This window comes from Phaseolus vulgaris, chromosome 1, assembly GCF_051622355.1.
Source record: "Phaseolus vulgaris cultivar YP4 chromosome 1, ASM5162235v1, whole genome shotgun sequence".
Lineage (NCBI taxonomy): Eukaryota > Viridiplantae > Streptophyta > Magnoliopsida > Fabales > Fabaceae > Phaseolus > Phaseolus vulgaris.
In genome coordinates, this window is record NC_143498.1 from 42,533,897 (window position 1) to 42,548,073 (window position 14,177).

The 14,177-nt window shown below is 34.8% G+C and overlaps 2 protein-coding genes across 7 annotated transcripts; one reads left to right on the plus strand and one right to left on the minus strand.

The window, feature by feature from the left end:
• Positions 1-234: 234 nt before the first annotated feature.
• LOC137814153 (DNA-3-methyladenine glycosylase (MAG)) lies at positions 235-2,989 on the plus strand. 3 transcript variants are annotated; one of them, XM_090302920.1, is made up of 6 exons: positions 235-650; positions 720-801; positions 895-1,018; positions 1,626-1,696; positions 2,556-2,613; positions 2,687-2,989. In XM_090302920.1, the coding sequence occupies exons 1-6, from the start codon at positions 577-579 to the stop codon at positions 2,842-2,844; spliced, it is 567 nt and encodes a 188-aa protein (XP_090159046.1). In that variant the 5' UTR covers positions 235-576; the 3' UTR covers positions 2,845-2,989. The 3 variants fall into 3 exon arrangements, with proteins under 3 accessions (XP_090159046.1, XP_090159051.1, XP_068472841.1); XM_090302925.1 differs by having other exon boundaries at positions 237-650; positions 726-801; XM_068616740.2 differs by having other exon boundaries at positions 237-650; positions 730-801.
• A 2,311-nt stretch (positions 2,990-5,300) lies between these two features.
• SPC98 (spindle pole body component 98) lies at positions 5,301-9,924 on the minus strand. 4 transcript variants are annotated; one of them, XM_068616737.1, is made up of 5 exons: positions 7,255-9,924; positions 6,682-7,151; positions 6,512-6,600; positions 6,232-6,307; positions 5,301-5,502 (listed from the first exon to the last, which is right to left on the minus strand). In XM_068616737.1, exons 1-2 carry the CDS (start codon positions 9,483-9,485, stop codon positions 6,851-6,853), a joined length of 2,532 nt encoding a protein of 843 aa, XP_068472838.1. In that variant the 5' UTR covers positions 9,486-9,924; the 3' UTR covers positions 5,301-5,502; positions 6,232-6,307; positions 6,512-6,600; positions 6,682-6,850. The 4 variants fall into 4 exon arrangements, with proteins under 4 accessions (XP_068472838.1, XP_068472837.1, XP_068472840.1 ...); XM_068616736.1 differs by having other exon boundaries at positions 6,232-6,336; XM_068616739.1 differs by lacking the exon at positions 6,232-6,307 and having other exon boundaries at positions 6,512-6,561.
• Positions 9,925-14,177: the final 4,253 nt, after the last annotated feature.

Consider the following 14,177-nt stretch of genomic DNA (forward strand, 5'->3'; position numbering starts at 1 on the left):
CTTCAACATATTTATACCTTCTCTAAAAAAATTCTGAACACATTTAACAACCTTTAAACACTATTGAATAATAAGATTTGAATTTCTTTACTCGACAAAAAAAATATTATTATTGTTGTTAATATTTAATTTATAACTACAAATATAAATACTCACTCTCTCTTTTCCATGAGTTAAATTTGATGAAAATATTAATCACTTATTTCTTTTAAAAAGTATGGTTATTTTGAGAATGAGAGAAAGAGACAGAAAAGTAAAGAAAGGTATTGCATATGCAACTATGCGGCATGTCTCTGGGACGCTCCATTCCCACCAAAACGCCATTGGAGCGCAACTCAACTTCTCAGTCTTCTGACTCTGACGTATTTGCTTCCTTCCGTTTCCGTGGCACCGTGATGAAGCGCAACCACCGTTTCAAACGGGTGGCCAAATCCAGATTACCGGTTCAAAAAACCGAACCGGTTCGAGAAACCGAACCGGTTCGGCGTTCGCTCCCCGTCAAACCCAACCCATCTACAGAACCAAACACTTCTCCGGTTGAAATGAAAATCTTGCCACGCGATTTCTTCCAAATCGATGCCCTGGACCTTGCCCCACGTTTACTGGGAAAGTTTCTTCGCCGAGACGACGTCGTTCTTCGGATCACCGAGGTATACTGTTATCATTACGAATCTTGCAACTTTGTCGTTTAGCTTTATTGTGATTTAACGCGGAATCAGTGGCAGACAGGTTGAAGCATATAGACCAGACGACTCGGCTTGTCACGGTCGTTTTGGCGTCACTTCAAGAACTGCCCCTGTTGTAAGATTGCACCTTTATTCTCACCTTGAATCTCTAATGCTAATTAAGGTTGTCTAGAGTAAGATTGGTATGTGTTTGTGTTCTATTTTGCAGTTTGGAGCTGGTGGGCATGCCTATGTTTATCTTTGCTATGGTCTTCACATGATGTTGAATGTGGTGGCCGATAAGGAAGGAGCTGGCGCTGCTGTTTTGATACGCTCTTGTGCTCCAATTAGTGGTAATGTGAAAAACTGTATATAGCTTATTCATAGTTACTATGAAATGAACCATTCTGTTGCGTGTTGTGTCGTAACTCTAAGGCCACTTCGTTAGATTTTTGTGTTATCGATTCAGTTTATGAATGAATCAAGGGATAAACTGTGATTAGGTATTCTTGGTCGTTCAAGTGACTTCTTATAGGGAGTGTATTCTTCAAGCTATCTAATAAAGGGAAAGAAAACAAAATCTTTGAGAGATGGGCGAGTATTGGTTTTGTTGGCTGCAAAAGAATTAATCATCACAAGCTTGTAAATTCTTTTGGCTTATTTTGGTTGTGTACAAACTAAAGACTTTTGAGCGTCACACCGTGACTATCAATAGAAAAGGTGTGGATAAAATGTATGTGCAACCACTCTTGTTAATCTACAGCAAGAAGCTGGCTAGCCTGTTGAAAAGGTGAGGGTTTTAGTACGAGTTCAGCATTGTTGTTACAACTTAACTTGCAATAACATATCATTCTTTTTTCCCTTCTGGCCCAAAGACTACAATCCTCTGTACTTTCATTCATTATAAGCTTGCATCAAATTATTTGTAGATTTATTTTATAATATTGGACAATGTTACAGGACTGGATGTCATTCAACAGCGCCGAGGTCTGAAAACTGAGAAACCTATACTTCTTACTGGTCCTGGGAAGGTTAGTTCTTTTCCTTTCCTCCTGTTCATCTGTTTTAGATGCTTAAGGAAAGATGTTTCGGTTAAAAGTTTTGCACTGCCATTTGATTTATCAAGTTAAAGATATCTACATTCGAGTGCTTACCATCAACTATCAATATACGCTTGTTCATAAAATAGTAAAATACTAAGTAGCTGCAATGTCCAAAATGGAAAGGTAATGAGTTGAAAGCATATGGAGAGGCCTTACTCTGAATATCATAAGTGAATATGGGAGTGAGATTGCATTCTAGGCTCAATACAGACTTGTCATCTTTCTTGACAAAATATCATTGAGATTAAAAAAAGGAGTGGAAATTGTACCTTAAGAATGTTCAGTAGATACTCGATACTACAGTATTTTAGACTTGTAAATTGCTCTTCGCATAATCTCATGGATTATGATTTGATAAATGCTTGTTTTGGTTGCCAGTTTGTTAAGTTTAATATTTTGGCTATTTCAGAAATAGGCCGACTCTTTAAGTTTTTACAGATTGTGCTTCGACTCCTAAGTGTACAGAAATCTCACATGACATGATGGGTTAGAAAGGTTCAACATGTGTGAAATTTAGTTTCTATTTGCACAACTTTCTGGTATATAACAGAATTACTGTTTATCATGACCATTATAAGTGAGATTCTTGCTAGAAGGGAAAAGTTAGGAAGGATATAAAGGGTAGGAGGAAAATGGGTTCATCATTTAGTTTTTCTCCTCTTCTTGACCATTTTCCATGTTTTTATAAGGACTATTAAGATTGTTGAAAGTGACAATTTTTTCTTCTGAAATGTCCCTCCTTAGTTTTTTAAAATAAGAATAATGTGAATGTTCTCCCAAATCTTAGGTTGGTCAGGCATTGGGTTTATCGACAGAATGGTCCAACCATCCTCTCTATACACACGGTAAGCCAAGAAGTTGCATTCTGAAATGTATATCCATTTGTTTTTTCAAAACTAAGAAGTGTGTGTGATGCAGGTGGTTTGGAGCTCTTAGATGGTCCTGAGCCGGAAAACATATTGGTAGGTCCACGTGTTGGTATCCAATATGCTTTGGCAGAGCATGTGAATGCATTGTGGAGATTTGCCATTGCAGGTACCCCTTGGATTAGTGCTCCCAAAAACACTCTGAAATAGCAGCTTAAGGGAGAAAAATGGTTTCATGGCGATTAACTGATTACGTAAATTCCCTATGTATATTTTCACGTTAGAAATAGATTGGAAATGGGTCCTGTATCACCTTTGAACTCTACTTAAGGTATGCCAAACTTTTATCCTAAAATCTAACATAATTTTATTTTAGCTATACTTATATAAGAGGAGTGTTGCCGACACAATCCTTCTGACACTACTATTAATGAAAAAAAAACTCATTTAGTTAGCCACACGCATAATTATGATTTTGAATAAATTTTAACAAATAGTAAACAAATTGACTTAAGTTGTTCAACATTTTTTATTTATTTTATATATGATTTTGTTAATGGACATTGATTATATATAATTTTAGATGTATAATTAATTTTTTAAACCAAAATTTTATGATGCATTTAATTTGTTTACTTTTGAATATGAATCTATAAGGTTTTGACTTATTGTAAAATTTGATATACTTTTCTAATATTATTTCATTTATTGTTTTAATATCATTGTTCTTGTTTAACCACTTTTCATTTACAGATATACCCTTGAACAAGTACTTTAACCAATTTAATCATGTTTTAAAACATTTGTTCTCTGCCTCCCTCCGTATTTAGGAAGAATTGTAGAAAAAAGGAGGGAAAATAAATATTACTGTATTTTTAATGCAAATTAATACGGGAGTGAAGTGAGCCTTACTTATTCTGCTTACAAGCGTTTTCGCATGCTCTGGTAGTAACCAAGTAGTTCAAGACTCCATGACATAAGACATTTATTTCTTACGTTTGTCTCTGATTTTTTGTTTGAATACAAAGTGAGGAAGTAGAAAAATAAAGAAGTATATTGCAAAGTAAAATTGTTTAAACTAGAAAAAGAAGATTGAAAAGAGTGAAAAAATAGAGGAAAATTAAATTATTTGATTGATATGATATAATAAAAAATTATATGATAATTTATTAATTTAGACAACTATCAAAATATCTTAGTATGAACGAGCATTTTAATACATCTTACTAAGTGTGTCTAAATAAATTCAATCTGTCACTGCTTTGATTCCTGTTTAATAAATAGTGGCATATAATTTTTTTACTTCACAAAGTCCTTGGATAGTTGTGGATAGTTTATTTTTTGCTAAATACTTTCTAAAATTTAAAATTAAGTACTATTCTAACTTTTAAATTAATTTTTTAAAAATTTTAAATAAGTGTATCGAAAAAAATATATAAAAAATTAATTTTAAAGTACAAGTGACCTACTATAAGCAAGAACGAAGGAGAAAGTGCAAGTCTTCGTATCTTTCCTTGTATTTCTGAGTGGAATATTATCCCTATGGGATCCATAACATCTTTCACTCCGTTTCATCTCAAATCACTGACGAATAGTCATAGGAGGTAAAAAAGATAAACTAAGTTTCAACCCTTCACCACGTAGTCACGATTACAGTTTTCACTCTTAATCTTTTCCGACATCATCGGAAAAATATATTAAAAGAAATACAAAGGAAACCACATTAACAAAGTGAAACAAAGAGACAATCAATTTGAAGAGCCATTAATAATGTGATATGAGCTTTTACAGTATGAAGTGTTTATATTGATTACAACATAAATTTTTTCTTTTGGCACTGCTCAAAGTCTTAAATAACATCCGGATCTGACAAATATCCCAAAACATTCTCAGAATAACAGCATTTCATAGTGATTATCTATCAATTGGTGGTCGCATTTACCGTCAATAATCATTCCTTTCACTTAAAGGATTAGGAATGTTATTATTTACACAATCTGCTGTGATGTAAAGGATGATGACGTTTTGCGAAAGCAAAATGCAGGAGACAAACTAAAAAGGAGGAAACATATGTAGATATCAATGGCATTTTAGCTAATTGGATTCTTTTATAGCAATACAGCATTTTTCCATTAGACGAGGTTGTCTGGTTACATCGATCAAATATTGACATGATATTTTATAGTATCAATCATGTTACACACATAAAGACAAAATACTAACATCTATAAATCTTTCTGAACGGTTTTACTTTCACCTAGACCTCTCCTAATTAGGGTTTTATTGGTCTTCTCCAGAATTTCCATTCAATTTTACAATTATCTTCTACTACAGGCATTAATCTAACTTGCTCTTAAGAATTCATTCATCTAAATCCTCTTTTGCATAGTATGCCCACTCATTCGTTAAATTATTTTCTTATTGGCCCCTTTTTCCACAATGTCCACAAAACATCAGAGGTAAATTTTTCCCTTATGCGTGAATAGTACTTTTTGGTTACAAATAATACTCAACACACTTTTCCAATATTTAGCTCAGCTAGGATTAATGAGCCTCTGCCTAAACTTGCATTCTACAAACCTCACCTTATTTCCACCACTTGAACAAAAGACATGTGCCTCTAATACTCATCTGGATAACTTGGCTTATCATATGCTCTTTGCAAGTACTAGAAACGGGAAGAGTAATATTATTTGTTGAATGGACAAAAGTGCCAGTTATCAATCTTATACAGTGATAATAGGTATTTGGTAGTGCATATGCAACATAGTAAGAGCATTACTAACCAAGTTGGTTTTACATCTCACCAAAGTCCAAACAACTAATTTACTACTGGAGGAGGAAAAAGGTATTGCTTCATCCACATATCTGTAAAAGAACAGGAATAAAAAACTATAATATCTGAATCACGAATAACATAGCTTGATTGAACTTTCATAAAGAATTCAACCTCGTGCCGGTGCAAAGATTGAGCTAACTCAAACTTAAAAAAATATTTACTTTCAACAAAACTTATAATATTGACAACAAAATTCCAAAAAGCACTATAATTTTATCAACTAGTCAATTGCTTTAACTGGAGTTTTGTCCAGCATCTTTATGCCAAGTTAGAAACAATATCACAGGTTGGCGAAACAAAATATCGGTTTAACAGTCAGCAGCAGCTTAATGATACCAAAACTGAAAATATCAGCTGCTTAAGTAGGCTGCCATTGAGTACCCTCTATAATAATTCATTCCCAGTACATTGTACACTATCACAACCTTTTCAAGCACCTAAAGTTGCTTGATTCCCCTCCAATATTTTCAGCCAAACCAGCAATTTCCTACTAAACATTCAGCAGTTCTAATGAGTACGGATTTGTAATAAATCTCTATAATAAAGAACTCTTTAACCAAGTTTCCGTCACCCAGTTTTCAAAAAGTTGAAATATGACCACTATTAATACTTGAGTATATGTCAAATCGATTATTCAACTCAAGCTCTTTTCATTTATGGGTAAGTACTATTAATGAAATAACAAAATGAGATTTCACTCTTCAACACTAGAAGAGACGGAGCAAAAAGAAAATAAAAAAGAAGCTCTTTCATGTTACCTTAGAGACAGGTATAAAGTATAACGATTGCATGGTAAGCATCTTGCTACTTGATTCACATGTGACTTTATATTAACTGCCACAAGGCAAAAAAACTCAAGCACTCTGCAGAGTGGGAAGAGATAGTAAACCAGAAGAAATACACAAGAATGCAAAAACTAGATTTTCCGACCACCTTCATTCAACCAGAATCTAAGATACATATGAACAATCTCCGAAAGCACAGCTTGCAAAATTTGCCCAAAACAATAGCTAAATCATTAGATATTCAGATACTTACGTCTGTACTACTCACATCGTGCATCCAATCAAATAGTAATAGCTTCATATCTGCAACAAACAATCTTGCAAATCACAAAATGTGTCTACCTGTAGAGAAGGAGGAGGTCACATTCTCCATAGAAAACATAAAGAAAAAATAAATTGAGGAAGTCAAGGTTTTCAACATACCTATGGTCAAATAATGACCCATGGAATGGTTGGTCCAAAGGAAGTTAGCAACAATAGAATTGTTCCACTCAAACACACAATGGAAGTTAGCTGGTCGCAAAGCTTTTAATGCCGTGTCCTTATGAAGAAACGATGCTCAGCCTGACCCTCAGCCTTATTCACAATTTTTCTACATGCTAGGACACAACCGCCTATAAAACTCGTTAAAGTCAAGACGGAAAAAGAGAAATTTTAGGTCAACATGCTGCTGTACAGGCAACTGAGAAATGAAATCCTCTTGCAATGATGAATATTCCTTAGCAATTGCACCAAGATCTTGACCCATATTTCTTAGAAATTCACCAGCACGTTGTGTTAGGGCTTTTCTCCCATCAACAATCCAGGATCCTTGCTCTGCAGTTTTATCATTCAATTGCTTTCGTGATCGTGTTTTCTTCTGGTCTCGAGAGGAAAGGGAGGATTCGGTCATTCTGAAACAAACACATGGTCAAATAACATGCGTGGCAATATATTTTTGTTATTCAGGGGTGAATGAGTGAGAAGATTTACAAAATGAAAAAGTAAGATGAATACCTTGCTTGCAACTCATGAATACCTTCATACAATCGATCTGCACGGCTCCGAAAACGTAATATAAGATCAAATATTACAAGTAGTGACTTGTAAAGAGACTGGGAAAGGTCTCCAAGGAGAGATTTTTCTACAATAGAATGCAGATATTTCTCATGAGCTGCAAGTAGATCATCAAGATCCTTGGCTACTTCCATCTCCGCCAAAAAATTTGACCATGATATCTCCAAAACTTCAAACATTATATAATATTGCAAGTTTGAAATGAAGTGATTAATTTCAACCCAAAGAACCTGACAGCGCCTCAACGTTGAAACTAATTGCATCTTTACTGCATGTTCCAATCTGGTAAAGGAATTAGAAGTAATGCAGTTTGGTTTCATGGTCTTCCAGGCACCAGTAAGCGCATGTTCTACTCTTCTAAGCTTCCAAAGAAAATTAAAAATTCTTAAATACCTTGCCATCACAGACTCTGTGAACACTGTATCAAGTGGAACTCTTGCATCATATTCCAATGAAAATACATCCCAGCCCCTATCACCGCTCTCATGTGGCATCATTTTAACCCTGAGCCTATCCAAAATGTCAGGATCGTCATACTGAGCATTAGATGCCCTAATTGCAGTTTCCAGCAATCCCGAAAGTTTGAAAGAGCTAATAGTGTTAGCTGGCTCAGAAAGCTCAGGCCCCACAATATCCATCAGATACTGCACAAAATCACCTTGGCCAAGCAACAAATACTGCTTAATTGCAAGACAGTGTTCTTTGAACTTGTACCTCGTGAAAATCACATCCAACAAATGCTTGTCAATCCTTTTTGCAGCTTTATCTACCAAAAACTCAAGGGTATCCGTTTCCCCGTATCCAAAACCACCTCTTCTTGCTGTCACTTCATTATCAGTGATAACCTCAGTCGCAGCATCCGCCCAACCACGGTCCTCACAACAAACGCGAAGAAAATTAATCGACTTGCCAGTCCTCAAGATCCTCTGCGCAAGTGAAGGCGGAATGAACAAAGGAAGCATCGCATGATGAAGACTATACCCTTCTCTCCAAAGTGACTCAGCCTTAACAGGCTGCCCAACAATAAAAAACTCAGCAAATATATCCTCCAACTCTCCTTCCAAAACCCATCTCCTCACCATCTCAAACAGCGAAGAACACACTCTCTGCAGCAACCTCCTCATAAACTCATGAACCAACGGATCACCATGCTGTGCGTGCAAATGAATCGCCCCCGCCATAGCCCCGCCGCGCAAAACCCTACACTTCTCAACCAAATCCGCCATCAGCCTCATCTTCACCATTGGCTCAGCCAACCAAACCGCCAATCTCCTCAGCGATAGGTAGTTCTCAGAACTCGCAGATTCGGACACCAAAGGAATCGGGTTCGAAGCCTGAGCCTCAAGAACCGCCAATAACTTATAGTACTCACTTAACTCATCCTGCAAAGCGGAACAAAAAGCTTGCCCCACAGTTCCCACATCTTCATTGGGAAACCGATCCATACTCTGCGAAATGTAACCACTAACCTTCCGAAACAAAACACCCAATTCACAAAGGTTATGAACCATACTCCTAGTAGCTCTCGGAACCCTAACCGAATCGGGTATCACATAACGGTTACTCTCACTCTCGAATTTCACAAACCTACCATCGACCCCCTGGCAAGCATAGAGCACGTCCGTGACGATAACCTCTTCCGACACCTCGTTTTCTTCCTTGACCAAATCCACGAACTCGCGAAACGCGACGTCGCGGCGGTTCTCAGGATCCTTGGAGACAAGTAAAACGCCGTTACTCCAGCCTTTGTTTGAAGCGGGTTCGGAGAAAGCGAGATTGGGCAAGAGAGGTGTGGTGGTGGCGACGGCGGCGGTCTTGTTCCGATCTTCGGAGATGATTTTGAGGAGGTAGATGACGGCCCATTTATTGTTGACGCTTTGGGCTTTGGAGGCGAATTTAGAGAAGAGGTCGGCAAAGGATAGGGCATCCGCAGAGCGGGCGTTGGTGGCGAGGTGGCGCTTGATGGAGTCGGCAATGGCGGCTGCGTCCGGGGCGACGGAGGGAGTGAGGCGGCTGGAGAGGATGCGGAGGGCGTAGCGGAGAGAGTTGCGGAATTCGGGGGAGTTAGGGTTTAGCGGCGGAGAATTGGATGGAAGGTTCTGGGAGAGCAACCGGTGGACCAACTCCTTCACCAGATCTGGAAGCTTCTGCTGGTCTTCTTCTTCCTCCATCCTTCTGCTTCTTCACCAACAAACTTTTCCTTTTTCTGTTAATTTTCTCGATGGAGTGAGTGGAAAATAGGAGTGTTTTTTGATTTGTTATGGGCGGGGAAATGAAACGCAAATGCAAATGCAAAAATGCTTTTAGCGTGATACCCTTTATTTTTTTTTTTAAATGAAACCTCAATCTCTCAACTCAAGAACACTATCTCATCACTCAAATTGCAAATCTCCGATTCAATCTCCTCTTCATATTTTTTTTTTTCCTTTTTTTTTTCTTACAGAGTGAATCTTCGATCTTTCTTAACAATTTTTTCTGATTCAAGAACCATCAATTAACTAGCTCTTCTATTCAACACAACAACAACAAAAACTTGGAATGCAATTTTAATTCGCTGCGATAATAAAGCTTTTTTTCTTTTTCAGTTTGGTCTGTGGTTAAGTTAGGTATGAATTTGATTCAAATAAAGAATTTAATTTAAATAGAATCATAATATAGACAAATTACAGTATTATTTAAATATTTTCTCACGCTTTCCCTTTTAATGATTGGTTTTGTATTAAGTTCTGAATTTGCAGTTACTTAAATGTTTAGAACAATTATTTTTGTGGTTAATAGGAATATTATTTCACTCCAATAAAATTGTTTCTACTTTTCTCATCACAAACATTTATAATAATATATAAAAAAATATGGTCCTGTATAATATGTTTAATGACTTTTGTAATAATTACTTTAAAAAATATATAATTAGAGTAAAAATCCAAAAATCTATGCTTAATCACACTGTATCCTTTTATCTTTCCGGTTTTCACCATTTTTTTCATCTGCTTTTTCTTTAAACATTTTGCTACTTTTTATCCACCAAAAAATTGTTTCCTTTTTCTCCGTCAAATAGTGACCAAAATTACAATTGGATAGATAATTTAATCATACTTTTTATTACTATTAAAAATGTATCTTATATCATGATCAAATCAATTTTATAATTTAAAAATGTCACAGTTGAAAATGGTAAATTGTATCGTAATTAATTTTATATCAATTAAAAGAATGATATTTACCTTGATTAAATTTTTTTAATTAAAAAGTAATTACTTGTGTTTTTCTCCGTTCCGTGTATAGTTTATTGACACAGGCCTAACAATCTATAAAACAAGATAAAAATAACTTTGTATTGAGTATTTATTCTTTATACATAGAAACAAATTTCCATAGGGTGTAATATGCAATGAAAACTCATTCCATTAAGCATATTTCTTCACACAAATAAAAGGAAATATATATAGTGAAAATAGGGTGAGAATATGCTGATTTTTTATTTTTTTTTGTGTTTTGTTTGTTGTAGATGAAAATTCTTCTTGCACCCATGTTTTCTTCACACTTTTACTTTTGATAAAAAAAAACACTTTTTTTTTCTACTCTCTCACACTTCCTCATTTGTGCGTTTTTCTCCAAAGCATATGTAATCATTCTCCTATGTTTGTCCTTACATTTTTTGTTAGAAAGTACTTCCAAACCCCTTTGCCAGAGATAAGAACTCTCTTAGATAGTCACTCTGCCAGTTAGAGAGGTAGGTAAATCCTAAATGTTGACATTTTTGTAAAAGAATACAATGTTAAATGCATTCAACAATTTATCTAAATTAGGGTGTGTCCAAATAACATTAATGACAACCTATAAAGACTCGTTACACATACTCTAGTGAATATATTTGTTAGGTTCTAGCAACATTATTAGTTATTGCATTTCAATTCTAGATCCCCTCAGTGGTCTCCTGTATGCAAATTTGGCATTGTACACTTGTTTTATTGTTGTGACATTCTCCTCACTATTTCTTTCAAAGTATATAATATGTTTGTCGACTTCAGTAGACTTTCAATCATGTCAACATCCATGAAATGTTCATTCACTTTTAATCTGCCAACATAGAGGTGACCAACTAATATCTCAACTATTTTATGATTATGATTGTTACATATTACCTTTAATACTCAACATTTTTTATTGCGAACATGTTTATCCTGCAATTTAGAAGAATTATCACATTTTCTTGTACTAGTTACAATCACCTTCAAATCGTGTTTTTATTTTATAATAGTTACCACTCATTTCACAAGCTAACAATACATATGTTTTTCTTTCATGTTGTCCATTTCTTTTGTTAGATCTAATTATGACAATCACAAAACTAAGTCGAAATGATGACAAAAGGTCAAGCTTAGGACCAACCACTAGGTCAATGACAAGGAAGATTCAAGAAGACTAAGACTCTACTACTAATGCTAGAGACATCCTTCTATATATGTTTAAAAATGCCATAACCTAGTGTAGTTTCTCTAGAACAAAATTTATTTTCTTGCTAAAAGTAGAATAGGAAAATTAGTTGTAAATTTTTCTTATTTGTAATTAGGGTTGAGTTAGGCATCTAAAAATAATCTAGATTAAATTAGGGTTTCATTAAGACTCCTAATTTAAACTAGGTCGATCATTAGTCACATGAAGCACACCTAGTCATGCTTGCAATGTGACTTCATTTTAGGTGCCAATTTCAAAGCCTTGCTATTTGAATTTTCCCACTCTTTTCTTGTAACCTTGGTCGAACCTCACAGCTATATAATGGGGTGCTTGGCTATTGAATTAATAAGATCAATTTTGGAGTGTTATGCTGCCAAGTTGCTAGCCTACTCACTCTTTTGTCTAAACCTCTCTAGGATAAACACCTTTGGTCTTCTTCTTCACCTCTCCAAGTGATATGGCCCAACCAATCACTCTTTCTACTCTTCATGCACCTTCAAGGAATTCATAGCTCCATTGGAGTCATCCTTCCTCCATTACATCCATCAAGCTTCTGTCAACTCCATCAAAATCCCAAGAACTCAATTCGGCAATGAAGACATACACTATCATTTGGTATCTAGAGTCTTGGTTCTTCGAGAGATAAGTGCCTTCTCTTCTTTTATTTTTTTTGTGTGTTGTGTTTAATTCCGTGTTGTTCATCATTTTCTGAATTTTCTTGTTGTTTTTAATTTCAATTTCATGATATGTTATTATTTTAAATTTTCTGTTCGGTTAATTTTATTCAATTGTTCTTGAACATTCCAGTTTTCAATTTGTTTTAGGATCCTAATTATTAAGTTGTATTGTTTTTATTTTTATTTGAGTCTTCTTGATATTTCAATCGGTGTAAATTTGAGTCATTTTAATTTTTGAACTCATTCAAGTATTGTCTAAGTCATGTTCATCCAAAATTGTCATCAATCCCATGTAATACTTTTGATGTTTTTGGTTGTTTGATTTAATTTGAATATGAGTTTAATTTTGAATTTGAGCTTTGGTGCATTTTTATTTTTCCAGATTCGAGTTCATACTTGTTGTTAGTTCCATACAAGTTCAATTTCCACTCAATTCCATTATGTTTTTTGAAGTTTTCAATTTTTTTAATTCCAATTTAGGATTCCTCTGTTTTACAATTTCTGTGTTGGCTGAAAACATTTATTACAATTAATTGTGTTGGTGAAAAATTGTGAAATTCTGAATTTAATTACATTGATGTGTTAAGAAAAAGTGAAAAAAACTATTACATCAAAAAAATAATTTTGAATTGCTTTGGTGAGTTGTGGAGCTGAAAATTTTTGGTGCAAGCCACATTGCTAAAGAGGTAAATATGAGTACCTTAGGTTGAATATGCTAAAGAGGTAAAGCAAGGGACAAAAAAAACCTTCACAAAAAAATTATACACAAATTCGAAACGAGCTACAAGTGGTGGAGTGCATCAAATAGGCATTTAATTTTTAGTGCTAAAAATTATTGACCTAATTTTCATTGTATTTCTTTTGAGTTGTAATTATTAAACTTTGATTACTTAGTGGATTAATTTCGTTTTAGTTTGGTAGGTGTGTCTTTAAGGTTCAAAGTGTCATGAAGCCTCACCTAGGAACTGTCTTTAAATCTTTCCAGTTAGCAAATTTCAATTGTGTTTTTTATTGCTTTGCATATTTTTCTTGCATAAAATTTTTTGTTTTCATGCTTTTTTATGCTCTAAGTAAATTGCTTAGAGAAAGATTTGTGAAGGTGTTGTGGGATAGTATCTGGCAAGGAAAGGCTTGGTACTTAAGAGATCCTAATGATCAACCTCCCTTTCCTGGGAAATTACCTACTTTACTCCACCTATTTTTCTTTTAGGGAATTACTTTTAACACAAAACTCTAACATGACTAAGCACTCTTCTAGTCATAGTGAAAGTGATGAGAACTCTACTAAATCTCTTTTGAAACAATTGGCTAGAGATTTTCAATCACTCTCATTAAGACAATTGCAACATGACACTCAAGTTTTAGAAGAAAAGAAAGAAATAGATACTCATCTTGTAATTCTATAAGAAGAATTGAAAATTGTTAGAGAAAAAGATGAATACATCAAAAAATTTAAAAAATCACATGCATCTAGTTCTAGGTCGAGGGACTCACATGCTGAGGAAAAGAGTCTTAGAATTAGTGAATATTATCAACCTCCACCTATAAGAACTAGAAAAATCCAACCAAAAGAGACTAGGGTAGACCTACCTTATTTTTATGGGAAGGAAAATATTGAAACTTACCTAGATTGGGAAATGAAAGAAGAACAACTTTTTGCTTGCCATCATATTAGTAAGGAAAGGAAAGTAGCCTTAACAACTTTAAGCTTTCAATCAAATGCAATGT